This window comes from Akebia trifoliata, chromosome 7, assembly GCF_017979445.1.
Source record: "Akebia trifoliata isolate Shusen 1 chromosome 7, ASM1797944v1, whole genome shotgun sequence".
Taxonomy (NCBI): domain Eukaryota; kingdom Viridiplantae; phylum Streptophyta; class Magnoliopsida; order Ranunculales; family Lardizabalaceae; genus Akebia; species Akebia trifoliata.
In genome coordinates, this window is record NC_141381.1 from 24815824 (window position 1) to 24842399 (window position 26576).

At 33.9% G+C, this 26576-nt stretch overlaps 1 protein-coding gene across 1 annotated transcript in view; it reads right to left on the bottom strand.

The window, feature by feature from the left end:
- Positions 1 to 5997: 5997 nt before the first annotated feature.
- ARP4 (actin-related protein 4) overlaps positions 5998 to 26576 on the bottom strand; it is a 35206-nt gene continuing 14627 nt past the window's right edge. Inside the window, exons 8-20 of the mRNA XM_086447746.1 lie at positions 23961 to 24015; positions 21814 to 21891; positions 21673 to 21726; positions 14233 to 14286; positions 14085 to 14145; positions 11234 to 11285; positions 10464 to 10530; positions 9234 to 9296; positions 9058 to 9120; positions 7972 to 8034; positions 7460 to 7524; positions 6502 to 6570; positions 5998 to 6295 (exon numbers count right to left, since the gene is read on the bottom strand). Of these exons, the coding sequence (XP_086303872.1) occupies positions 6250 to 6295; positions 6502 to 6570; positions 7460 to 7524; positions 7972 to 8034; positions 9058 to 9120; positions 9234 to 9296; positions 10464 to 10530; positions 11234 to 11285; positions 14085 to 14145; positions 14233 to 14286; positions 21673 to 21726; positions 21814 to 21891; positions 23961 to 24015 (790 nt within the window). The 3' untranslated portion in view covers positions 5998 to 6249. The remainder of the gene's footprint in view (positions 6296 to 6501; positions 6571 to 7459; positions 7525 to 7971; positions 8035 to 9057; positions 9121 to 9233; positions 9297 to 10463; positions 10531 to 11233; positions 11286 to 14084; positions 14146 to 14232; positions 14287 to 21672; positions 21727 to 21813; positions 21892 to 23960; positions 24016 to 26576) is intronic.

The window sequence follows — 26576 nt, forward strand, 5'->3', positions numbered from 1 at the left end:
CTACATGAAGTCAAATTGTCGAAATTTGCACCCCCTTATGAAAATTGTTGAATGTATTAAATCCTTTTTGAGCCCATGGGCCCCTTGTGCGTGTGCGTGGACTTATCCAAGTCTGTCTCTCATATTCACTTAAGTAATATGAGAAATTTTATATAAGAACTAGACAAATTTCTTATTTCCATTCGATATGGGATTAAAACGTTTCACTAATAAACTCAATAGATCTACAAACTACATATAACAAATTATGACTAGAAGGGGTTGTTTGGAGTCGATTTCTCATTCATCAAAAATGAATTTTTGTCAACTAAATAAATAAAATTATTCTCTTTAATAAGAAGAATAAGATCCCAAGTGATCCCGCCTCAAATAAAGTATGAGACCCACTTAAATCGTAGTTCAAATAGGCCCACTTGGTCACAAAAATCTAGAAAAACTGCAGATTTTTTCCAACAAATTAAGTGTTATTCAAATAGTTGGAGATTCGAAATCCCAAAGGTATGTTTTCTTTCTTTTAAGCATTAATAATTTGCTTGTTAAGACCTACTGCAAGATACAGATTCTAGTTTTCCAGATTTATTTTACTAAAGATACTGCAACTTTCGCCTGCTTACCCTCCATTATGGTTTAAAGTTTTAACTAATTATATATATATATATATATATATATATATTTCTCTCAACTTGTATTAGAGAATTTTTTATTTTAAGTACAACTCAATCGAAAATTGTTGATTTGGCCTATGCACATAACTATTGGTTTTTTTTTTTTTTTTGGGATACAATGAAACTCAACTTTAAAACTCACTGACGTGGCAATCTTGATTTAGGTTGTTGTTAAGTAGGAGTTTCTTTCTTTAAACTAATACTTTAAACATTTACCTTATCATCTCCGCGTACTTTTGATCCGTTGCGCGAGAGCCCTTCCACAAGGCAAAAAGACTTATAGTTGAGGCAAAAACAAATAAGTTAGGGTTTTTTTTTCCTTGAAGAAGGAGAGAAGAGAGAGGCGGAAAGTCAGATGTCTCGCAGGAACCGTGTACCCCCTTGGGATACACGACTGCACTTCCACATAAAAATGTATCTCGAGGGAATAGTATATCCCTAGGAGTGTAGATCTACGGTTCCAAAACTTGTCACGTCAAATAGTCAATTGAGTATGCCACGTGTGATGGTCAGATTATCACGACTTAAAATTTAATTGAACCAAAATTGGAATTGTAAATTATTTTTTCTCTTTTTAGCCTATAGGTTCTGGTTCTCAAGTTGGTTTGGATCCAAAAGATCACATTCGATTAGGTTCCAATAAAAAAGAATCTAGAACCCTGTTAAATGTGTGAATCATGAATTCATGATAATCTAACTACCCCATGTGGCATACTCAATCGACTGGATCTGTGTTCCTTGAGATACACAACCACACTTCCCCCCATAAAAAAAGTGTATCCCGAGAAGCACAGATCCACAGTTCCAAACTTATCACGTCATTTTATTTTATTTTTTAATTTATTTATTTTTGCTGGGTGAGGTTGTTATCCATGAGAGTCATGATAATCTGACTACCCCACGTGGCATAATCAATTGCCTACCTAACGTGACAAGTTCAGAAACCGTAGATCTACACTCCCTAGGATACACGGTTCCCTTGAGATACACATTTTTATGGGGAAGTGCAGCCGTGTATTCCGAGGAGTGCAGATCTACGGTTGCCGAACTTGTCAGGTCAGGGTAGTCAGATTATCACGACTCTAAATGGATACTTGTTTATACCTTCATTAGGACTCAAGCCCATAACAATTAGCCGGGCGGTATAGCAGACCTAGGCCTGATCTATGGTCTGGTTCCGTAGGGCTTGGGCTAACTTCTCCATGCCATTAACTGCAAATAAGAACAATTATTCCTATTCATTTATGAGAAAAAGGAAAAAAAATACGAGCAGATTGGATCGATGATAAAATAGAATCATTTCAAAAAAATTGATCTAATTGAAACCCCAGCTACGATATAGTTAAAGAATTAGTGTTTGTAGGACTGCATGATAAAACAGATTTCTCGAGAAATCACACAATTTCCACACCCTTTTGTCAATTATTGGAAAATTAAATAGTTTTCAAATGTGATCTATTAAAAGTTTGACAAAATCCATGAACAAATAAGAAATTTTTTTCTTATTTTTGCACAAATCTTCTATTAATGACATTGTATTATGATCATACTTTTCCTATATTATTTTTTACGCTGAATTGCAATAGTTTTTGTTAGATTTCCCTTGGAATTTTATTCTCTTGATGATCTTAAACCTCAAAAGGAAATTATAACCTATATACACTTTTCATCACAAGGAACCGATAAAAGAGGAGCAAAAGAAGATGAAAACAGAATGTAAGGAGGGCTCTAGATCGACATTAGAAGTAGTTAATCCTACCAACTCAACATCAATTCCTGAAGAACAGTCTTCAAGATTGAACAATGCCATTGGAAGTAATAGTTCAATACTTGTGGCATCAACAACCAATAACATGGAAACAAGTCGAAAGACATTACTCTTTGAGAAAATATTGTCCTCAAGTGATGTAGGTGATTACAACAGGCTTCTCATCCCTCGGGGATGCGCAGAAGCCTACTTCCCTCCTCTAGAGGTAAATGGAGGTAAGAATAAGATAGAGATACTCACGTTCTTTGATAAAGACGACAAGTCATGGGAAATGAAGTTCGTCTTTTGGCAAGAAAGCCAAAGCTATGTGTTAACAAGAGGGTGGAAGGCATTCGTCTTGCTTCACGGGTTGAGAAACAAAGTTGTAGCTTGAATTTATAAACTTGGCCAACATCCCGACGAAAAACACTTTGGGATGGATCATTACGGACCTCCTCCAGTAGTTGTGACTTGTAACTTTAGATTGTTTGGTGCAAACATTACTTGTGAGCACGAATGTGTGGTAATGGTTGAAGAGGATGAAGCCACTAATGGCAATAGAAGGAGCAATGGTGGGCGTAGAAGACTTCGCAAAGAAAGACACCAACAAAAGAGAAAACTGTGTTAATTGTTGTAGGGTTATTATTTGTTATTAGTAAGGCTTCCTTCTATTTAATTGAGAGAGTTTATGTACAACCACCCCACACATGTTGGGTGAGGAAATTTTTGTGTGGAATTTAAATTTTACTTTTTTTTGTTTCTTTCCATATGAGGGATGCTTGGTTGTGAATCTGCTATCCCAAAGACATTAAAAGAAGATAAGTTGAAGGTAGTTTTCGGCCGTTCAATCACTAAAATTGGTCAAGCATGGTTTTATCGATCTGTCTCACTTTCAATGAGATTTGAGGTCTCATGAACTACTATTACTACTATTTTTTTTTGTTTGTTGTGTTCATGGACAAACGATTAGTGTTAATTCATCAATTTGATTAGTGATTTCAGTTATGGATGAAGAAAACAAAGAATCATAGAAAAAAAGAAAACATACAAAATTTATGTGCTTCGTTTGAAAGAACAAAATAGCAAAGATAACAAAAGTAACACAAAACACAAGGATTTACATGGTTCGACAATATTTCTATGTCCACAAATTAGATCAAGAAAAATCTCTATTTTCTCTTCAATTTTATAGTTCTAGAGATCTCTATTTATAAATTGGGAGTTACCAAAACATGTAAATCTCTCCAAATAAGAAACCCCCGGGCCCAAAATAGAAAATCCATTGAAAAATATTACACGATTGCCCTTTTCGTACTCCTAAAAAATTAACTGGACTAAATTAACTGTTAGACCAACTAATCAAAGCTTATTAAGTTAGGACATAGTTGGAAGAGTTAATTTACCCTAAATCTATAAATACCAAAACCTTTCTCATTTGAGAGGATCCTTGAATCATTTTCTCTTAGAAAACAAAAACTCTCTCTCTAGAGAATAAAAAACTCTCAAACCTTCCTTTAAAGACGAAATAAGGTTCTTTAAGAGAGACTTGGACTCCAATTAAAAAATAGATCAAGTCTAAAGCTCTTCTCCAAAAATCAAGAAATTATTCTCAATCTATCAAGTATGAAGTTCAAAGAGAAGAAAATTTTCAACAAACCTCCAGAGAAGATCAAGCCTGAAAGTCCTTTTCCAAAAACCAAAGAATCTTTCTTAGTAGATGAAACTCAACCTCGTAAAGAAGAAAATCCATACAAAACCTTTACAAAAGATCAAGCATTACAAACAACTATCTACAGATCAAAAATCATATTCTCAATCAATAAAACGTGAAGCCTAAAGAGAAGAAAGCTACACACACTCATCATTTTGTACTTGACTGTTAATTAGAGGAGAACATTCTGTTGCACTAGTGTATTGAGATTTGTACCATATGTTCATTAAATCAATAAAAATCTATCTATAATCTTGTTTTACGCATCGAAAATCATATTCTCAATCAATAAAACGTGAAGCCTAAAGAGAAGAAAGCTACACACACTCATCATTTTGTACTTGACTGTTAATTAGAGGAGAACATTATGTTGCACTAGTGTATTGAGATTTGTACCATATGTTCATTAAATCAATAAAAATCTATTTATAATCTTGTTTTACGCATCTTAAGGTAGATTGTGAAATTTGTTGTCGATAGTCATCGATTGCTTATGTATTTTCCAATTTGTCCACAATTATATAGAGAATGTTAAGCCGGCAAACCAACGGGTAGAAAACGTATAAGAATAAATTGCTTTCAACAAGTCAAATAAAATAGTAGCAATACATTATATTTGTTGATGTTGAGTTGCAACTGCTAAAAATTAGTACTTTCCCCCTCTTGAGGTTAGAATAAGAATGAGATACTCAAGTTCATAAAGACAACAAATCATGGGAAATGAAGTTCGTCTTCTGGACAAAAAGCCAAAGCTATGTGTTAACAAGAGGGTGGAAGGCATTTGTCTGGGACCATGGATTGAGATACAAACATGTAGCTCGAGTTAATAAACTGGGCCAACATCTAGAGAAAAAACACTTCGGGATGGATCGTTGCTGACCTCCTCCAATAATCGTAACTAGTAACTTTAGATTGTTTGGTGCAAACATTACTTGTGAGCATTGTTGTAGCTAGATCCCAAGCCACACACAGAAATCAATTATTGATATTAATCTCTTCTAACATTAGTGTAATCGATTCCAACAATCAAACCCCAAGAATGTGTTACAAAACAAATGCAAGTAATAGTAAAGAAAGTAGAAAAATTAACACAACCACGACACAAAATATGCGTGATTCACCCACAATGGAATTACATCCATGGACAAGCCAACAAGTAGAAATCCACCACTCAAAGAAGAAATTACAAGTATAGTGAAACCCACCAAATCTCTACACCCAACTCTAATAACAACATAAATAAGAAATTAATCACTCCCATGTCACAAGCCCATGACTACAATGTGAAGATCACTCTCAAGAACCTTGAACATCTAGATTTTACAAGAGAAAAAGAATACCTACACAGAGATTCAATTCTTTCTCTCTCTAACAAAAGAGAAAACCCTCTTTTAGAGAAATCCCTTTTTATTTCTCATAAGTCAATGACAACAGAATGGTGATTAACCCTTAGAAACAAAAGAAGGGTGATTTTATATCATCAAGCCCATTAACCCTTAGAAACAAAAGAATGGTGATTTTATGTCATCAAACCCAACAAACATGAACAGGGCAATGGTGAAGAGCATGAAAGAAACGACAGACGTCAAAGACTTCGCAAAGAAAGACACCAACAAAAGAGAAACTGTGTGAATGGTTATAGGGTTAGTACTTGTTATTTTGCCTATTAGTAAGGCTTAAGCTGCATCGTGGAGAGAAATAGTGTAGCCCACACAATCTAGATGAAGAAATTTTTGTTTAGAATTTAAATTCTACGTTTTTTACCATGCATACGAGGGATGTTCAGTTTTGAATTTTATAACAAAGCAACATTATACTAAATAGTCTTTTTTTTAGTTCCATAATCCCAAAAAAAAAAAAAAAGAGTATGCAACTGAATCATAAAGTCTTTTTTTTTTTTAAATAAATAAAATTCACAATAACAATTCACCAACACTGTCAGCAAATTGGAGATCCACAAGTTCCTATAAATTTCCTTGGAGAGCACCTAATGAGAGTTTGACCGGCTGCCCCTGCCAATGAGTTCTAATAGGTTTGAGGGGTCACCGACTAAACATTCAATTACCTGGGAAGTTAATAAATACAAGATATCCACTTGTTTCTACAATTTTTAGCAACAAAAGCCATTACGGGCATTTTCTTTGAATATATGAGGTACCATGCTCTTCGTACCTGCCAAATAAAACTCAACTAAATGAAAAGTAGAATCAAAAAAGAAATATGTTCAAAACGATCCAGTCTCAAAGAGTTAGTGACTTTGTTGGCCAGATTCTCATTAAGAAAACCCTTCAAAATACAGAAGAGGGTAAAATCTTAACGTTATTTTACGTTGAGATTGAAAGAGCAAAGGTAGAGGATTCCATCAATTATGAACTCACTCTGCTTTGGAGAACCACATTTGCTGGAAGGAACCAAGAGACGCGAGAATACTCCCTCCTATCCAGACACTGCAAAGCCATTCACATTATGACAGAGATCATAATTCCTATTAATTATTCTTGGAAACAATATGAAAAAACAATTGGTTTTCAACAATATGTTCCATGGAAACTATACTCTATTCCAGAAATAGTTGGTACGAAACATCTGAGGATTACATTATGTAAACTCCAACTAAAACATTAAAAATGATGGTCTTTTAATTACAGATCACATATGATACATATTATCTAAAAATAAAGTAGAATGAAAAATCCTATTCCTAACCTTTCAGGGGAAAAAAAAGTACAACATTAGAGGTCCCTCGATTTTTGTTTTTAGGGTATTTCATGTGAACTATGATCTAAAACCAGAGTTTAAATGCCTGCACAGTACAGGGTGGTGGTACGTGTGGCCCGCCAAAGAAAAAATAAAAATAAAAAGCTAAAACCAGACTATAAAAATGCTCCATTATTTACAAACTTGTCAGGTAAAGTTTAGATCTGAAAAAACAAAAACAAATAAATAAATTTCCTTCATGTACAAATTCAATTACTGTTTACTTAGGGAAGTTCAGTTAGAATAAGTCTTGAGTTGTTGTCGTACGCTGAAGCCATTACAGAAGTGCTATCAATGGCATTTTACAGGTCGTATCTTCGAACAACTGCATAAAATAAGTTTTTTTTTTTTTTTGTGTCCGGGCCACTTAGAGTACCCAAGTAATCTCATTGACCCTTGGATGGTTAATAAAAGAAGCTACCATAATGTTTACAACTAACAAATCATTAAATAATTCTGGCACAAAAAAATTCCATCAGTAAGGCGACATTATCAAGTATACTCGTGCCTAAACACACATATGCATGCATAATTCCAACTACGAAAAACAAATGACAGTTTAAGAGAGTAAAACTAAACCTGAATCGCCTTTCCATTGCATTCCCACTAGCAAGTACTTTAACTCTAGCAGCTTGAGGAGACTCCTAATACCAATAACGAACAAAATCATTTAAAATTTAAGAGTCAAAAAATTGATCTCCTTATCTTCAGTTCCCTGTACTCAAAAACAAATATAATGTAGCCAGTAAAAGATCTAGCTGCTAATAGACAAGATCATAGACAAACAACTCGAACACATTGAAACCATGTGATCCGGCATTTAATATTGACCCCGAATCAAATCAGTCGAACCAGAAGATCAAAACCGATTCCATGCAATACAAAGTCTGATTTAGATGCATAACAAAATGTCAATTATGAGTCAAGCCTCGAAACAAGTTCGATACTGAGTCAAAGGCAAGTCAGGCCAAATCAATACTGAGTAAGGGTAATCAACCCAACACAGATTGGCTGAATCAAGTGTGAAGTATGAGATTCAACAAACATTTGAATGAAACGTGACAGTATAGACTTCTGTCAGAAACTCTTACCTCCAGCAAGTCTTTCTCAAGACGTTCTTTCAACTGTTGCATTGATGCTGTACCACCAGCAAGCTGTTTCAAGCAGAAAACAATTGGAAAAAATTAGATCTAAATAGTCCTACAAAATATGACTGAGAAGACCTTTTTTGGAGAAATTATTCGATTACAGGTGATACATGAGCAACATAGACTTATCTCAAAGATTGGGGATATATGATTGTTTTTTTTCCTACATAGTGTATCAAGGGTGGAAAATGTCAGCCCTCCTTAGGAATCATTCTACATAAAAGGTTGTTACAACAAAGGGTGAATGTTGGACCAATGTCAATGTCTATATAATAAAATACAACGGTGGAGCCCACTTGTAAGGGATAAATGTCTCCTCAGCTACAATGGTATCTTTCCCCTCTCCCCACCCCCCCCCCCTCCCCCTCCTTTTCAATAATATCCCTCCAATTTTACTATATTTTCTCTTTTACCCCTTTTCAATAATACCCCCTCTAACTTTACTTTTGTTCGTCTTTTACACTTCCCCAAAGTGGACCCCACTCCTTAGTTTTACAATAATACCCATCCAAATTTATTGCTTATCCTCTTTCACCCCCAAACCCCAAAGAGGATGCCCGTGCCATAGGCACAGGCGAACTCTAGTATTTCAACATGACAGAACTCGAGTATTTCTTAAAAAGGAACTCTACCTAAAAGTGCCATGCCATTGTTCAATGGGTACAAGTAAGAAATCAATCAGTAAAAAGGTTGTAATAGAAAATTTCTGATAAGGTTTTGAGTTCCTTTTTAAGAAAAAACTTTCTAACACTGCAACATTCCTGATAAGTCAATCTTCCCTTCCACATGAATGAGACAAAATACAAAGGTGCTAAAGTCAGAAATTAGAAATATCTAATAGATAGATTTAAATTAAAAATGTTAACCATGTTCAATAGTTTTGCCCCCTAGAATTTAATACAGTTGCATTCCAAGGTGTCCAAGATTTTTATGACAAATCATTCGCTGCATCAAAGAATTCTAGTCCATTGGCCAAAACTATTAAAAATTGAGGCCATACACAAATCATAAAATTTGCAATCAAATTACCAATATACTGCTGAACAGCTCTCTTCGAATATCCACATCACACTTATTTATGCTCTCAAGAACCTGAGCATACAGGAAAATAACAAAATAGGTCAAAGCATGGACAATAAAAATAAAATAAAATGAATACAAGATGAAGTAAGCCAGGCAAGCATAACTGAAAGAAAAAAGATTACCATTTGTGGAAGACCACGGATTGAAGGAGAAGAATCAGCAAAACTCTCCATACCAGGAATGGTCTAATGATTCAGATCCACAACAAGAATATCCGTTAACAACCACTTTAATTGGGTAAGTAAAACTTCATGTACCAATGAAACTATATGGACCATCTAACATATCAAATCATATACAAAAAGTTGAGAAATTTCATTAAATAGGATGATTTTCTCATGCATTAATGGAATCATATTGTATTATAAAATAAACTTAAAAATAAGGGAAGGGGGGATTCCCCATAACAAAAAGGAAAAGTAAAATGCCATCAATTAGCCGTTGGAGTAGCTACCAACAAGATCACCAAAAATAACAAACTTCCAATTACTTCTTTCCTCTTTTAAAAATAAGTCTTCCATCACGATGTGTCAAAATTCTACCAACAAAATATGATAGGGGAGAACCTTTCGCCTTGCACATTATCCTAGAAAATCTTACAGTAAAAATTAAAAGATAGAAGAACAAACTTATGGGCATCTCAGTCAAACAGGGTCCTTAGTAAGTGATTACATTAATCCTACTTTCTCATTATGATCATAATTTAATAGCACACACACAGAAGCTAAATGAGTGTCTGTTGTTCTGGCTAATTACTGTAATTATTTTAGCAGAAATCAGCTTTTCCATTTGATTTCCTCTGTCATTTCACAAATGAAGATACTAGACAGTAAACATTTGAAATTGTAAAGCTTTTCATTCAGTTTTCAGGTACCAAGGCCAAGAACCATTTTTTTCTTGACAAGATTAGATCAATCAGAAGACGAAAAGAGAAGGCAATAGGTTGAGCAGCCCTTCTAATAAAGGGGGGGAAAAAAAAAGACAACCTAAAGGAGAAAAGGAGAAAGAATAAGAAGGGTCACAATCTTCACTACAGTTCAATCCAGGTCTGGCAAACAGACTCCCACCTAAATAAGGAGGTCCCCATAGCTCACCTTTAACCAATCCAAAGCAAATATAATTAAATTATAATACGATTAATAATTATATATATATTTTTTTAATCCAAAGCATTTAAAAAAATAAAGGAAAAAAAAAAGGCATTATAAAATTCAGAAAGAGGCAACTCAAACAAAATTTCAGCATGAAAACTTCAACGGTAAAGCAAATGCATGCCGAACTCTATCCAAACAATTTTCAAGCATTTTCAGACATGCGGAAGCTAGCTATGGCAAAATTTATGAGCCACCCACCTGAACTATGGATGGATTAAAAAGAATATCAGGGATCTTGAATCTATCTGCTCCAATTTCTATAGTCCTGTCCATAAGAAATGAAAAGTAATGTATATTATGCATACTTAATCTAAGACCAAATAATGGAGTAGATTGTAATCATTGTATTCAAATTTATTCTGATAACCACATACAAACTCAACATAATATACTGAGGAAACCTAAGAAGTTGGCCACAAATACCTATCCCACATATGGTCATTCAAGCATTGCCACATGGCATATTCTTTCTGCTAGCTGAATGCCTCAGTTTTAGGCCAACACCTTTGTGGACCATCACACTAAATTCAGTCTGATTGACTATTTCTAGCCATTCATTGGTTCTGAGCTTTTTTCATCATGAACCAGAACCATATGCAGGAAAGTAGTTCATTTCCTTGATGAAAAGTGTGTGGAGTGTTGTGTTATCTGCCTCTGCTCGAGGGTGTCACGTGTTCACGTATCGTGCCCAAGTTTGACCCGTGACACTCTTATATTCATAGTTGTGCCTTCCCCATCAGATCGGTCTTTTGGGGTAAATGGTTGTCAACACAGTGATCTAATTTGATGGCTAGAAATAACGTGTTAAGTTGACTTTGGACGATTAGGTACTTCAAAGGATGTGCTAATCAATGGGATCTGTGGGGTTGAAGAGTGATCCATCTGTCAATACTTGACCTGACCAAACAGGTGCATGCATTTGTGACCAACACCTCAGTTTCCTTGTATATAAATGGAATGAAGCTTACTGTCCATCTGGAAGCTCATACGGAGTCATTGGAATGTTGGCGTATGCACTTTCTGTAAACCACAAGTTTCATAAAATCAGAGTGGTCTTTGTAATAAAATACAGACATATCCCATGTGTTCCAGAGAAATATAATAAAAGTTCAATTTAAATTGTAGCAAATAGAAATTTGAGAAGAAAACCAACTAATAAAGCTCTTGATGAAATTATTTTTGCTGTACTTTATGGACGATTTTGTCTCAAAAAGGTGTGTTGCACTGAAACAGGTACAACCATTAGAATCTGAGATGGGTATGGACTGGAAATTCTTTGACAAGTAAGATTAACGGGGTCAGCAATATATTTAAAATAATATTAAAAGATCTTTTTCTTTACGAAATGAAAGATTAGAACAAATACAAAAAGAAAGATCAGAATAAATTATACAATGAGACATTAACAACGTCTTATGATTTGTATAATAACCCTATAGACCAAGAAGGCATATACAATAGTTACTGCAATATACTTATAAAAAAATAGTAGGAAACTGATGGAGCTCACAATACATTTAAAGCAAGAAAAAAAAGAGGGTGGGGGATTGTAAATTGTAGAAATGGCACAACAAGAATGAGATACTCAAAAGCATTAACGAAAACATTTGGGTCCATTTATGGCAGAAGGTGGCTATCCTAATCTTCTTCTTCTATTTTATAAGTAAGCAGGGGCTGTTAAGGGCGCCACCCTTTTCATTAAAGTGAGGCTAAAGCCGAAGGAATGTACAAGATAGATCCTGTAATAACAAGGAAGAATCGTGGGGGTTGGCTAGGTTCCTTGAGCTGGTGAAACTTCCAACACTCAATTCTTTTTTTTTTCTTTTTTTTTAATAAGCAAGTGAAGGCAGGGTTTAGATCCCAGGTCTGTGGGATCACAACCCCAGTTAGGAGAAATACTCAAGTTGAAGGTCCTGAAGGTCCTAAAAGAGCGAGAGAAAGACCAAAAAATGGAGATGGTGAAAACATAAATGAACATACTTTCAATAACAAAAGAATTGGCTTTAGACAGATCGGGATAAGGAGTTGTTGTTGTTACTCTGTGGTGTACCACTCACCCTTTACCAACTGACCAAGTTGGCACCTTAGAAAATTTCAACATTTTGAGAAATTGTATTTGCATGAAGTGGGACTGAGAGTGTGAGCCTTGGGTGCAACAGCTTCGAAGTAAGCGTTATAAATAAATTGTTCTACTTTAGGTAAAAGGAATGGAAAGGGGACTGGGAGTAGAAGCGAGATACCAAAGCGGAAGCTGCACCTAGGATGGGACTTCCCACAGCCAATACAACCAGACCCAAGAAATATTAACAACGTAGCCAATTATTTATGGCTTCACAAGTCATAATTTACTAAGCTAGCACCTCATAAAGGTCGAGGGTCTATCTTCCATCAAGTAGTAAACTACCCCACCATAAACAGAGACCTCATAAAATAATCTCCAAAATTCCTCGAAGAGCTTTGACAAAAGGAAATCAAGCACTTTGATGTTCATGATAATCTCCTGTACCAAACTCTCTTCTTAAAAAAACTCACTTTTTTCAGTCTTTCCAAAGACCCAAGATACAACCAAAGGTATTACCTTCATGCATAGTCACCAAGTCAGAATAAGGGTCAAAACGGCAAGGGAAAACTTTAGAAAAACGGGAAAGAAATGAGAACAAAACAGAAAAAGAAAAAAAAAAGAAAAAAACAATAAATTATAAAATTATAAAATAAAAAAATTGAAATTATTAAAAAAATATAGTATATATAATACATTAGACATTTATTCTAAGTTTACAATATATTTTTTAGGGAAAAAAACATTATTGAATATCGATGCATGATAACATGTTTCCACACGTAATCATACATTCTATGATGCTAAAAAAGTTTAACCATCAATGAATCTTTAGCAAAATAAGACACTATTTAAAAAATTAAAAAAATTATAACATCAAGATATTATCATCAAATCCCATATTAAACAACATTTATGAATCAAATCCCAAACCACCTTAAGGCTATAGAAATAAATCATAGACCTACAAAAATGGGGGTTGTATTATTTTTATATAAAAAAAAGATTTTTTTAAACCTTAAAAAAAACATGTTTAAACATAAGAATACATTTTATTTATTTTTTGAAACAGGTGAGTTTGTTTATTGTGTTAATCGCTGGGGTTTCAAAATACATTTTAAACAAGATTTTTTCAATAAAAAAATGGAGTTTTTGTGACTATGCAACCATGAGCAAAGGCCGATGATTTCCAACAGTAAAATAACAGAAGCTCATTTGTTGGGGTGAAATCCAATGGGTAAAATCCATGCTATGTTACAATGGATTAAAAGATGATCAACAGATTCACCACTAGGTTTGCTCAAATATTGGGATCGGGAAAATGAATCCAATTTCGGTATTCAATATCTTGAGCCATAACTTCAATCGAGGCAAGAATCTCCATTTCTTTTTTTACTACCTTCATCCAAATCATTTTAGGCCTTCTTCTTGCCCTTTCAGAGCTCTAAAGTTGCACCTATGTTTCCCTCTAATAGAAGTAGTTATTGAATTTTTTTATACATGCCTAAACCATCTCAATCAACTTTCATATAGCTTCACTTATTACCATAAATCCCTTCAAATATACATAAGTAATATTATTTTTCCTAGAGTTACTACACACCCACTTGACAACCATGACTATATATGTCGAAAAAGAAAACTCATCAACAAAAAAAGCTATCCAGGTTCAGAACAAACAGTAAGGAGAGGAGGTGTTGTGAATGAGGTCAATGCATTCAAGAGAAAGTAACAATATTTAATATGCGAGGAACACAAACCATCGAATGGAGTATCTGGGGCACGACACACACATTCCTTGATATCACCAGCAACTACCCTCTGTCATAAGAGAATAGAAGTTAGCAGAGCACAAAGAGCATTTCATCACAGTTCATAAAAGAGGACTATTTTGTTCAATGATCAAACCTGAGAATAGAGCTTGTAACTTTCTGTTGTATTTGGAAAATCAAGATCTACTGTCTACGATATTCAAAGGAATAAAATGAGGGAAAAAAAAAACATAGGGAAATAACACAATGTGAATAATCAATAAGGAATAGGAAGAACAAGTAAATAGCATCACACGTGCGTGCGTGCACGCACACACACACACACACACACACATATATATATATATAGATAGAGAGAGAGAGAGAGAGAGAGAGACTACATGCATATAAAGAATTATAATCCCAAGAAAGTACAAAAGAAGAAAAAAGAAAGAAATGAGAGAGCATTCCAAGAAAAAATATGCCTCGAAGTTGTGTCCAAAATGCAAACTTGCAACAAGTTAAAAAAAAAAAAAAAAAATGGAAGTATATGGCATCCTGCTAACAATTAGTGAAGATAGAAATTGGATTAACAAAGCTAATTTCCAGAGAAAAACTTCAATAATCGAATTTATAGGGTTTTACTTGATGCATTCATGCAAAGCTATAACTCATTTTCTTCAAATATTCCATCAGTTCAAATTTATTTACATTTGGTGATTTTAAACCCAAATTGCGACGATGAGTGTTGGAAATAATTGGGAAAAAAGGTAAAAATAGATCCCTAGTATGATCTTATTAGGTACTAGAAAAAATTGTACATTATTATTGAGTACAATCTTCATGAGTAGGAATAATCATCAGCTACATGATATCCAAACAACTTGGGATTGTCAGCAACATGAATCCCATTTTGCCATTCAACTCTTCTACAGCAATCTTTTGTCATGGCAAGCACCTTCATACCTTTCCTTACCACTGCAATCTCTCTTGCTCTTCTAGAAACCTCAACTTGCACCAAAACACTCCTCAATGGTGTTGTATTGGTCTTGGCTATGCATGCACATACAATGCCAATTTACTTTCCCTTTATCACCAATCAAAGCTATTCCAAAGGTGTCGTATAAGATCTTTTTTTCATTTTTGGGCTATTGTAAATAAACTTTTCACGATGGATAATCTCATTCTTAGTATCTATTTCAACCAATTTTTATTCCCTTTCCAAGGTCGATGAGGAATCAATCAACATCTCCATTGTTTGCAATTTTAAAGAATTCGGTCTCATTTTTTCTCCATTTCCCTGTGTTTTACTAGTATTGTTTCTTCACTCTTTGGCGGTTAGCATCGTCTTGGTTTTTTTTCCGTCTTCATGTCAAAAAGGGTAGTATGGGATATAACTCTTGATGATATCTGTTGGGGTGTCTAAAAGGAGAGGAATCTCTGTATCTTTGAAGGACATGAGCAATCAATTTAAGAGAGAATCATTTCTATTGGGTTTCTTCTTCTTTTGATGCAAAGTTTCTAAAGAATTTAAGGGAATGTTTTCAGATTTTTTTATTAAATGGGATTGGGTCTGTAATATTAGCGACTTGTAGTGTTTTAATTTTGGTTGCTTGAGTGCTCCTTGGGGGTTGGTTTTCCCTTTACCTATTTATCTTTCTTTGTTTTCCCTTCTATTTTTTTTTTATGTTTTTTTTTTCCTAACTTGTATTGGGATGGTCATCTTGACCTCCTCTCATGTTTTCCTCTATTGAAATTTGAATTTATATATATATATATATATATAGGGGCCAGTTCATGGGACATAAGTAAAAACACATGTAAAAACAATCATTTTTCAAAATATGGGTCAGAAGTTTCGGATTGAGCTAATTTTTTGTGAGGATGATCTTATGATGAGAAGATCATCCTCACAAAACATCAGCCTAATCTGAAACTTCTAAATCCATCAAAAGTGATTTACAAATTATTGATAAAAAATCGGCAGTCCACATTCTAAATCACTTTTGATGGGGTTAGAAGGTTCAGATTGGGCTGGTTTTTTGTGAGGGTGATCTTCTCATCATAGAGATGATCTCCTCACAAAAAATCAGTTCAATCCAAAACTTCTAACCCACATTTTGAAAAATGATTGTTTTTACATATGTCCCTTGAATGCTCCCCATATATATATATAATTATTATCAAAAGTTGTTTCTAACAAAATACGAACTGCAAACAAGAAATGTGGATGACTTAAAATCGGATTGAGGTCATTTCAAGGGTGATTGTATTTTTTTCCTTCTCCCTTTCTTTTTTGAAAGAAGAATTGATATTTAGAGGAAGTATAGTGTAAGGTTGAAAGATTGTAAAGATCGAACAAGTTCGCGACATTTTACGAGATAAATGTATGATAAGACATAGCGACTATTGTCACGCCTCAAAAATTCAACCTAAATCCCCATGATTCCCAAGTTGAATTTAGAGGCATGATATTTAACCCGTATCATTATAATTAATATATAGACACAATTTGGACAATTTTAACAATATAATAGAGGAAGTAACACTAAACAAACACATATATTGTAATATTTGATTTATCAGAGTTAGTATAACAACCCCATGTTCCAGTGTCTCAAGAACATTCACTGAACTAAATGCATACATATAAGAAAAGAGTAGCGACACATACCGTGTCCATATATACAAAGACAACAACGAAACTTACACCTAACTCTACTTTTTAGACTCAATAATCACACTTATACTTCACTCGTGGAAGTTTATGGACTCATCATCTATTTGGCCTTGGAATTGAGTTTCCTCGGAAAGATCATCTAAAACAGATATACCTAAAATTGGTGTTTCGTAAGGGTGAGTAACAAGAAAGTTACCCAATAGGAGATTCTCATAATTTCAAATAATAGCATCCTTTATGCAGTTTAATCATTCTAGGAATTTGTAAATCATGCAACTTGATAATCAGAATATAATTGAAAACATTTGAACACTTATATCGTAAAACTAAGTAAATAATTGAAACACATTTAAATATCTGAAAAACAACAAGTCATAATATCACATCCAATTATAGAGTACCACAACAGAGAGTTGGAGGGTCACGGCCGATGTGAACATCTCAGTCAAAATATGATTATTCTAATACTTCACCAGTGTGTGTGGAACCCCACCGTTAGTTCCTGATTTTGTGGTCAACAGTGCAAACCACTAGCGGTCAGTTGTTTATCCGGCTCAGATTGATCGTTTGACAAGGGCAATAGTGAAACATACCTCCATAACGTGAGTCAAATTCGTTCAACTACTCTAGACTATTAATGATCATTAACTAGCCAACTCTGTCTATGTCATTTTGAAGTACATGTGATCTTCAATGAAACTCTATCATTTATACAACTATTTTTTACATCTTATTCTCTATTAAAAATAGAAAGCAAATTTTTGGATTCCTGTTGAGACGTGTTCTTATGCATCTCATACTACATAAGAACTCATACAACACAATTGTTATCCTATAATAACGTATTATTTCGGAAATGACACTATACGTTATTTTTATAGGCTTTCACAATCTCTTTAATAGATTACTAAAATAATACATACATACATACATACATACATATATATATAAACTTCATTTTGTTTCTTTTTTAAAATGAAATGGAAACATAACATACAAGAATGGATATTTGATTTCCTACCATGCAACTATCCCTTCAGGCAAAAATAAATAACAGTACACACTGCCTTGCGATAACATGAAGTAAATGTTAACCCCGGATATCCACTTGCCACCACACACACACAATATTCACTCTCATTTTCTAAAATTAAAGACATCGCACCTACAATGCGACCCCTCAAAGTTTTAAACTTCAAACCACTTTGATTCTTTGTTTTGATCAAATCTTGTACACTCTTTGAAATAAATAATAGTAAAGTTTTCGATAATTTTAAATACCAAAAATCATTTTTATCAAAATTATTTTGAAGAAAAGGACCAAAAATAGAGTTTTGTCGGCAACAGAGAACATTTCTGTCCACTCATTTTAACATATGCAAAGCCTTAAAAAAAAAGCAAACTTTATTTGAAAATAAATTCTATGCATGACTTCGAAATATTAAAATACATCTAAAACATGGAAAAATACAACAAGCTTTAATTTGTAAATAAAATTCTATATGTGCATTTGAAATATTAAATAAATGTAAAATATATAAAAATACAGCAAACTTTAATTTGTAAATAAAATTCTATATATATATATATATATATATATATATATGGGTAGTGTTCAAGGGCAAACTTTTTAGCAAACTTTTTGGCAAAACATTTTTCAAAACATGGGTTAGAGGTTTTGGAATGAGCTGATTTTTGGTGAGGATGATCTCTACGGTGAGTAGATCATCCTCACCAAAAATCAGCCCATTCCAAAACTTCTAACCCTTGTTTACCAGTTGAAAAATCGTGGACCGTCCATTTTTTGTAAACTGTTTTTGAATGGGTTAGAAGTTTTGGAATGGGCTGATTTTTGGTGATGATGATCTCCTCACCATAGAGATCATCCTCACCAAAAATCAGCTCATTCCAAAACCTCTAACCCATGTTTTGAAAAATGTTTTGCCAAAAAGTTTGCTAAAAAGTTGGCCATTGAACGCCCCCCTATATATATATATATATATTAGAAATATTAGAATATATGTCAAATATAAAAAAAAAAAAACAGCAAGTTTATAAACAAATGAAAACACACTCTATACACGTACTTAGAGCTAGGGATGCAAGTTAATTTGGTTCAAACCGAGAACGGAACCAAACCATGTATTTTGGATTGGTTTGGTTCGGTTTAGACTAAGTAACGGTTCGGTTCGGGTTTAAAAAATGAAAAACCGATGGATTCAGTTTGGTTCTCGGTTCAGACTTGATAAAAATCAAACCAAACCAAAAACCGAACCAACAATTATTTTTAAATAAAATGTTTTTTTTTTCTTTTAAAAACCCTAAACTATTTTTCCTTCTTTCATCTTTCCCTCCTCTACTCTCTCTCTCTCTATCATCTCTTGCAGGTGAGGTACGGTTGCACACTGCCTCTCAACTCTGGCGGTTGGGGTCTCTCTCTCTCTCGGTGTGCGGCTGCAAGTTACCTCTCAACTCCAGTGGCCGGAGGGTCTTCCTTCTCTCTCTCTCTCTCTCGGCATGCAGCTGCAGGTTACCTCATGAAAACCCATTTTGTTTTGGGATGGGTTTTGTAGTTTTGGAGAAAATTTAATTTTTTCGATAATTTTTAGAAACCCAATTTTTTTTTTTTAATTAATCTAATTTTTATGTGATCTCATAATCTTCTTTTTGGGTTTTTAATTTTTCATAATTCATGTGTTTACATGATTTTATTGATAAATTTGTGTAAGAAAAACTTTTTTTTGCAACCCATGGAACTGAACCAAACCAAACCGAATTAAGGTCAGTTAGGGTGGGTTCGGGTCTAGACCAAATCTGTTCGGTTCTGGTTCCCATCTAATGGAACCGACCTTGGTCGGTTCAGTTCTAATTTTGCTCCAAACCGAACCAAGTTGCACCCCTACTTAGAGCTACTAGAACACATAAAGTATGTACAAAATATGTAAGTTGCATGTAAAAACAACTTGTATAGTTGATGAATTTTCTTTTTAGTGTGTACAAAATATGTATGAAACACGTAAAAAGAATGTAGAAAAATGCGTGGAGTATAGAAAAACAATAAGCTTTAATAAATTCTATATATGCCTTTTGAAATATTAAAATATAGGTAAAAACATATACAAAAATAGCAACCTTTAATAAATAAAAAGTTAAAAGTACATATGTAATACATATGGAAAAAAATCAGCAACTTCTAATTCTAAGACATTAAAAAAAATCAGCAAAATACATATGTATATTTTAATCAATCAATTCACTACTTCAATTTAAAAGATCATGAAGAAAAGTCTAAACTATTATAAAGAAATGTAAGGGCCTAGCCCTTCAATTCTTCGAAATTAACGACTTTCTCTTGTAGATCTTGAAGAGTTGGTCACCATCATCTCTAATCTCAACTCTCAACAAACTCTCTAATATTCTTAAATCCAAGTTGCAAGTTTCTTTTTTTATTTTTTTATTTTTGTTGAATGTGAAGGATTTGGTCTCACATTTTCTGATGACGATGAACATGAAAGGCTGTCTTTTTATAAGTTTTAAAATCATTAAAGGTTTAACTTTGATACCCAAAAAATTTTATGTATAACATACATCAAATTTTACCTCTAATGATATAGAAGTAAAAAAATCTAGATATTTTGGAGAAAAATCTAATTTCACTCATATCTTACGCCTCCTTGACCTGAGTCAAAAATGGATTGACTCGGTCAACACGGGTTGACTCAGTCACTCTGCTTGACTCGGTCAAACCAAAAAATTATTTTTTTTATTTTCTTAGGTCAGTATATTATAACATTTAAATCTGATGAATGGAGATGGAATTTTTATATACAAAAATCAAATGTATTCAAAATGTTAATTTGACAGTGTTTTTTAATTAGGGTCATGTTTCATCTGCAAATCTTGAACGCAGCCACCGAGTATCCATGTTAGCATTTATGAAAAGATTCAAATTGGTAGGAAAAATGAGGTCTACAAGTTCAAATACAAATTTATGGAGACACTCTCACCCACTAACACCATTTCATACATATTCCTTTCATAAAAGCCCATTCAAGGCCTCCAAACAGCCCATCACCTCCTTGTAGGGTACGGCTTATATTTTAGTACATACATATTCAGATCCAACTTTATTTATCTAGATCCTAATCGGTATCCGAATCCGATTCGGATCCTACTAGATAAAACAGATCCGAATCATTTTGATTTCACTTAATCCAGACCAGGGTCGAATAAATCCGAATAGTTAAACATTTTTTCTTCTATACTTGTTTGTTAATTACTATACCATTCTATTTGACCATTATAATCATTTAATTTTATAAGAATTGATGTTATATTAAAGTAGTAGAAAAGGATATTTTGAAAAACCTAAAAATAAAATTTTCAAAGCAATATATAATTCGGAACTAGGCGGATATATGAATAGATCCATATCCAACCCGAATCACGGGACATCAAACCATATTCAACCCTTTTTTATTCGGATCTACTTCCACGACCCAAACCCGCTAAATTCGGATTTCGGATAAAATCTGACCCATTTTATGCCCTACCTCCTTGAATCAGAGAACCAAGATCTTTTGCTAGAATTCCATGAAACTCAACAAAGGTCATTGTGTATATTGTCTCCTAAAACGAAATCAACAAGGCTTCTAACTTTGAGAAAAGAGTTATCAAAATTCATTGAATTCTAGTACGAGTATAGATATGTCCTATTTTAGCCATCCACATAAAATGCATGGATATACTAAGCGAAGAAATAGTGACTACAAATTTTATTATTGAAACTTAAAAAGAAAAAGATAGGAATTCTCTTTGGAACTGTCATTTGAACGAAGTCATACCAACTCCTAAAGTTGTCTCATTGTGTGGGTGTGGGTTTGCCAAGAAATTACATGTTATAATTTATGAACATACCTGAAATTCTCCTGGCCGCATTTCCTTTCTCTTGAAGGAATATCTTGGTTTAATCTGCCAATCAGAAAAAGATTTAAAAGTAAAACTAGTTGTTCAGCATGCACAAATCAGCTAACATCATGGAAATCCAATTAAACTAACCGTGATGCCTTTGCTTTCCAAGCTTTTCATCATGCATTCAGTAAGGAATTCGCCTCCAATGGAAGATGTTGCCACTGCCTATCATTACATACAACTAAATTTCAGAAAAATTAATGCACCAGCTTATCTGCACTGAGCCATGATTTAGAGAACATGTGACAGGTTGACAACATGAATAATAACTTGAACAATGTATTTATTGTCCCACAAACAAACTTATTGCTTGTTAAGGTATTCAAACCTTATTGCATCCAAAACAAGAAACTAAAATTGATTGGGGTTTTTAGTGATTCGGGCTCTTAATTTTCACAAGTTAGGAGTTCAGGCCTCATCTCTTTTGAATTGGGAGTTTACCCTCAAAAGTTGCCACATCAGTAAAAAGTATATTTTCATGCCCATTACTGTTGTCCTTTGAATACATTTCTCTCACCTCTCTGCCATTTTCGCTAAAGCTTTCATCAGAATAGTTGAAAATGAAGAACATTTCAGACGAAGATGTTTTAGAAGAAGATTGAAAACATAGATACGAAGAAGAAGATTTCAAACAGAGAAGAAGTAATTGAACAATGGGAAAGCACATTTGTAACGAAGTGTATTACCTATATACCGTAGCATAATTTATTTGCAATACAACACATTATCAAATGATCTCAAACTTTATAAAGGCATCATGTGTATATCGTCGTGCCATGCTGAGTTGTCACAAATCTTTTCAGATGTGAAATAACTTCCTTTGTAGGTGTAATTATTACACTTTTTCATAATATAATTTATTTGTCTCACCCCACGGCCATTTTCGCTGAAGCTTCAACCGGAATAGTTAAAAAAGATTTTAGATAGAGAAGAAGAAGATTTCAGAAGAAAATTGAAAACACAGATACGAAGAAGATTTCAAAGAAAAAGATGTAATTGAAAAATGGGAAAGCACCTTTATAATGAAGTGTATTAACTTCGTACCGTTGCGTAATGTCATGTGTATATCGCCATGCCATGCTGAGGTGTCATGTGTACTGTAACCTTATTTATTTTTATTTTATTTTTTACATTTTTTTACTTGAGGAAGATGGGACAAATAGATGTACAGTATGGAGGTTAGAGCTAATACCAGAAGCTTCGTTACATAAAAATGGAGCCTCTTTACTTAATAATGGAGCTTCGTTGCTGCTAATCATGTAAAAAATGAAGGGACAACCAATACACCAATAGCTTAAAGGTGTAAAATGAAGGAGGGAGTAAAATACCAACAACCAAAGTTTCATAAAAAAAGAAGATAAGTGTAAAACTGACGAAATAAGCTTCAATGAGAATTTTTGTGTAAAATTGCCAATACCATCTACTATGTACTAGATTTCAGTCTAGGCAACAACTCCCAAGACAAAACTGACAAGGTTGAGGGGTATTTCAAACTTGTTATAAAGTGTAAGGTAAAGGCCAATTTAAAAGAGTTGGGGCCTGAAGCCTTAACTTGCGAAAGTTAGGAGCCCGAATCACTAAAAATCCCAAATTGATTTCCACCAACCCAAGAGTATGTTGAAACATGTACTTTTAAAAACGAAAGAAAACAAAATGATGGTGTTGAGGATGGGAAATGGGCCACAATGTTGTCTGAACGTCGAACTTTGCATGGTCACAAAACATGATTCAAGACGGAAAATTGGTTCCTAGTGCCTGAACCCCACACCAAGGCATACCCTTAATATATTCATTATTTCCATTAAAAAAATATTATTCCACACTAATCAAAATATTTACATTTACAGACTGGCCAAAATTGACTCTAGAACAAAAGTTTAATACCTTATTGACAACTGAGGTGTTTTTTTTTTTTTTTGCTAAGCAAGCTATTTTTTGTTTTTTAGTATAAGGGGTTCAGGGGTTTGAACCTAAGACCTTGAGAACATCCTCCCAAGGTCTTACCACTTAGCTAAGTGGTCCTTCCTTCTTACTGACAATTGAGGTTGGAATGCTCACATTTGTTAAAAATGAAGTTATGAAGAGCATTAAAGCAACCTTCAAAATGTATGCATTAAGTGAATGTAAATGAACCACCTACAACCCACTCACATTGTATAGGTCTTTCCTTTATTTTTCTTCTGAATCTTTTTTTATTTTACTTTATTGTTTTTTGTATGTGCATGTGGGATTACCTTTTGAAGAACATAACCGTCATGTACAGGAGCAACCGTTGTAGATCCACCGCCACTGATACATATGGAGAAGGCCTATCGTTAGTGCCCTTTGTAACTATAAATCAGAAAACTGAAGTAGCAAGACAGATTCAGGTAAAAATAATAATCATTAAGTAAGAGAATGGAAAAAAAAAAAGGGGGTGGGGAGAGCTTAGACTCATAGCTCAGTTGGTTGACATATTGCAATTTCAACTTTGAGGTCATGACTCATGAGTTCAAGTCCAGCTTACACGTGAGAAAGGGAGAGGTAGAGATAATTTAAAATGGGCAATCACTATAATTGCCAGTAGAAAGAAATACTAAGCTACTCAAGTCCATTTTCAGACAATAAAGATTTAACTCGGCTGTCCATAGTATTCACAAATAAGACCCATAAAATATCTTATACACTCTTCAAGATCAAGGGCTCAGACTCATAGCTCAGTTGGTTTGACACATTGCAAAGCAACTTTGAGGTCGTGGGTGGGTTCAAGTCCAGTTTACCCATCAAAAAAATAATCTCTTCAACATCAAAAGAATGATATGAAGAATAAATAGGGAAAAAACATAATCCACAAGCAGTTAATTGTGGAGTACAAATATAGGACTTTATATGATGCATACTCCTAACATAGAAACAACACCAAATTGCTGCAATGTTAGCCTCTTATGATGGCCAAGCACAATGAGAGAATACGTATTCGTAAAGATGACTTTGCAATCTATGTACCAACATAATTATATTTATAAGCACCAAGGTAGAACATCGGTTTGACATGCTTTATTTTGAAAAGGATGATAAACAAAGAATAAGAAACATGTTTGCAAACCAATCATGTTTATAAAAAAAACATGTGAGAGGAGAGGACCATGTGGACCAAATTGATTTAATAGCTTGACAGGCAGTTCAATTGTAGATATTCAGTCTCAATAAACATCCCAAGAAGTTTGAAGAACTTGGGATGATGCTTATTAAAACGCCCTTAGGTGTAAGGATGAAATGTTAAAACAGTTGAAGAGTATACTCAAAAGGCATACAATGTGGTGTGAGGCGTGACTGAGGCACAGGTCAGCAGAGGCATACGCCTCACATCAAATTTTGTCTTTTCCCTGTTTTTTTTAAATCACATATTTCTTCCTCTCTTCTTATTATTCTTTCTTTGTTTTTGCTATTTCTTTGTTTGTGCCAACATGCAACATAATAATAGGGCAGAAATAACAAATAGCAATATAAGCAAAGAACCTTGTTGAATTGATTTGATTCATGAGTCAACTTTTCTGTAGTATTTAATATTATGCAAATGAAGTTATTGAATAAAATAATATTTAGTTGCATTTTGAAATAAATATTGAAGTCAATTTCTGAAGAATTTTCAATTATTCAAATATAACATGTTGCATTTTTGTTGAAGTTGAAGCATAAACAAAACTTGGAATTTGCTTGTGGCTTTGAAACCTGAAATTTTCAATTATGTGGTGGCTATCCTACTTTTCTATTTTTCAATATTATGTTATTTATTAAAAATGCCATGTGTGAAGCTTACATCTTATGCCTCAGATCATATGCCCCAAGGTGCTAGACGACCTAGCTCATTGTCATTGGCCTCATAATTTGAAAACATTGATCAGAACTGCATAAATTGCATCACTGAAGTCAATTGCGGAGCTTGTTCCTTGCACAACAAAAACTCATCCAGTTTCAAATTTTGAAATTAAAAAATCAGCAACACTTTCATTTAAAATAGGTGGTTGCTTCAGAACCCCATCGCAGATCAGGAATCTTGGACATTTGTGGCTGTGTTGAAAGTTCAAATAACCGAACCACATGTAGATGCCTTGAATAAAGTGCACCAATCTCAAGTGCACGATGTGAATAAGCTTCCCATGACAAAGGTTCAACCTACAATTTTAGTAGGAACAGCAATAGCTCCTATGATCTCAATCTCATTGAGCCAACTGAGGCGGCTTCAATCTCTGTACGTGAAGTCAAAAGGCTTAGGTCCACCCTAACAGAAGATTGGCTCAGGATAGAGTGGTAGGATTCGTTTAGCCGACCCTAAATGTTGTTGTTATCGTTTTTCGTATTTGAGCCCACCCTCGACAACAAGATCAAGAATTTTCATTTCATTGGTGGCCGCTTCCTTGCAAAAAAGAATAAAAAATCTGAAGAAAGAACATCCTGCTAAATATTGTTCATAGAACCTATGTCAAAACTAGTTATGGTTGTTGTAGAATGCTTAAATTACTCGATGCAACTCATTTCTTTACATTTCCAAGCCAAGGAACTCAGGTCTGTTTTTTCTTCAATTTGGATACCCAAAAAACAATTCCTCTTTCAAATTTCAACTTGAGTAAATTACTTCTCAATGCAAAAGTGAATATTGTGGATTTGGTCCATGTAAACTTCAACTACTAATAGGAGAATTCTATTGGAAGCATTTCCTTTACATGCAAATCCTCAAGACATTGTTGACAGTAGGTGATTTTTGTGTGGTGCTTTCCCCAAAAGTAAGGGAAAAAAAGGTTCCACCAATCTATATCTTCAATAGCGGAATTTCGGGACACTATTCAGTCGCTGGGTTTGTTGGACATAGG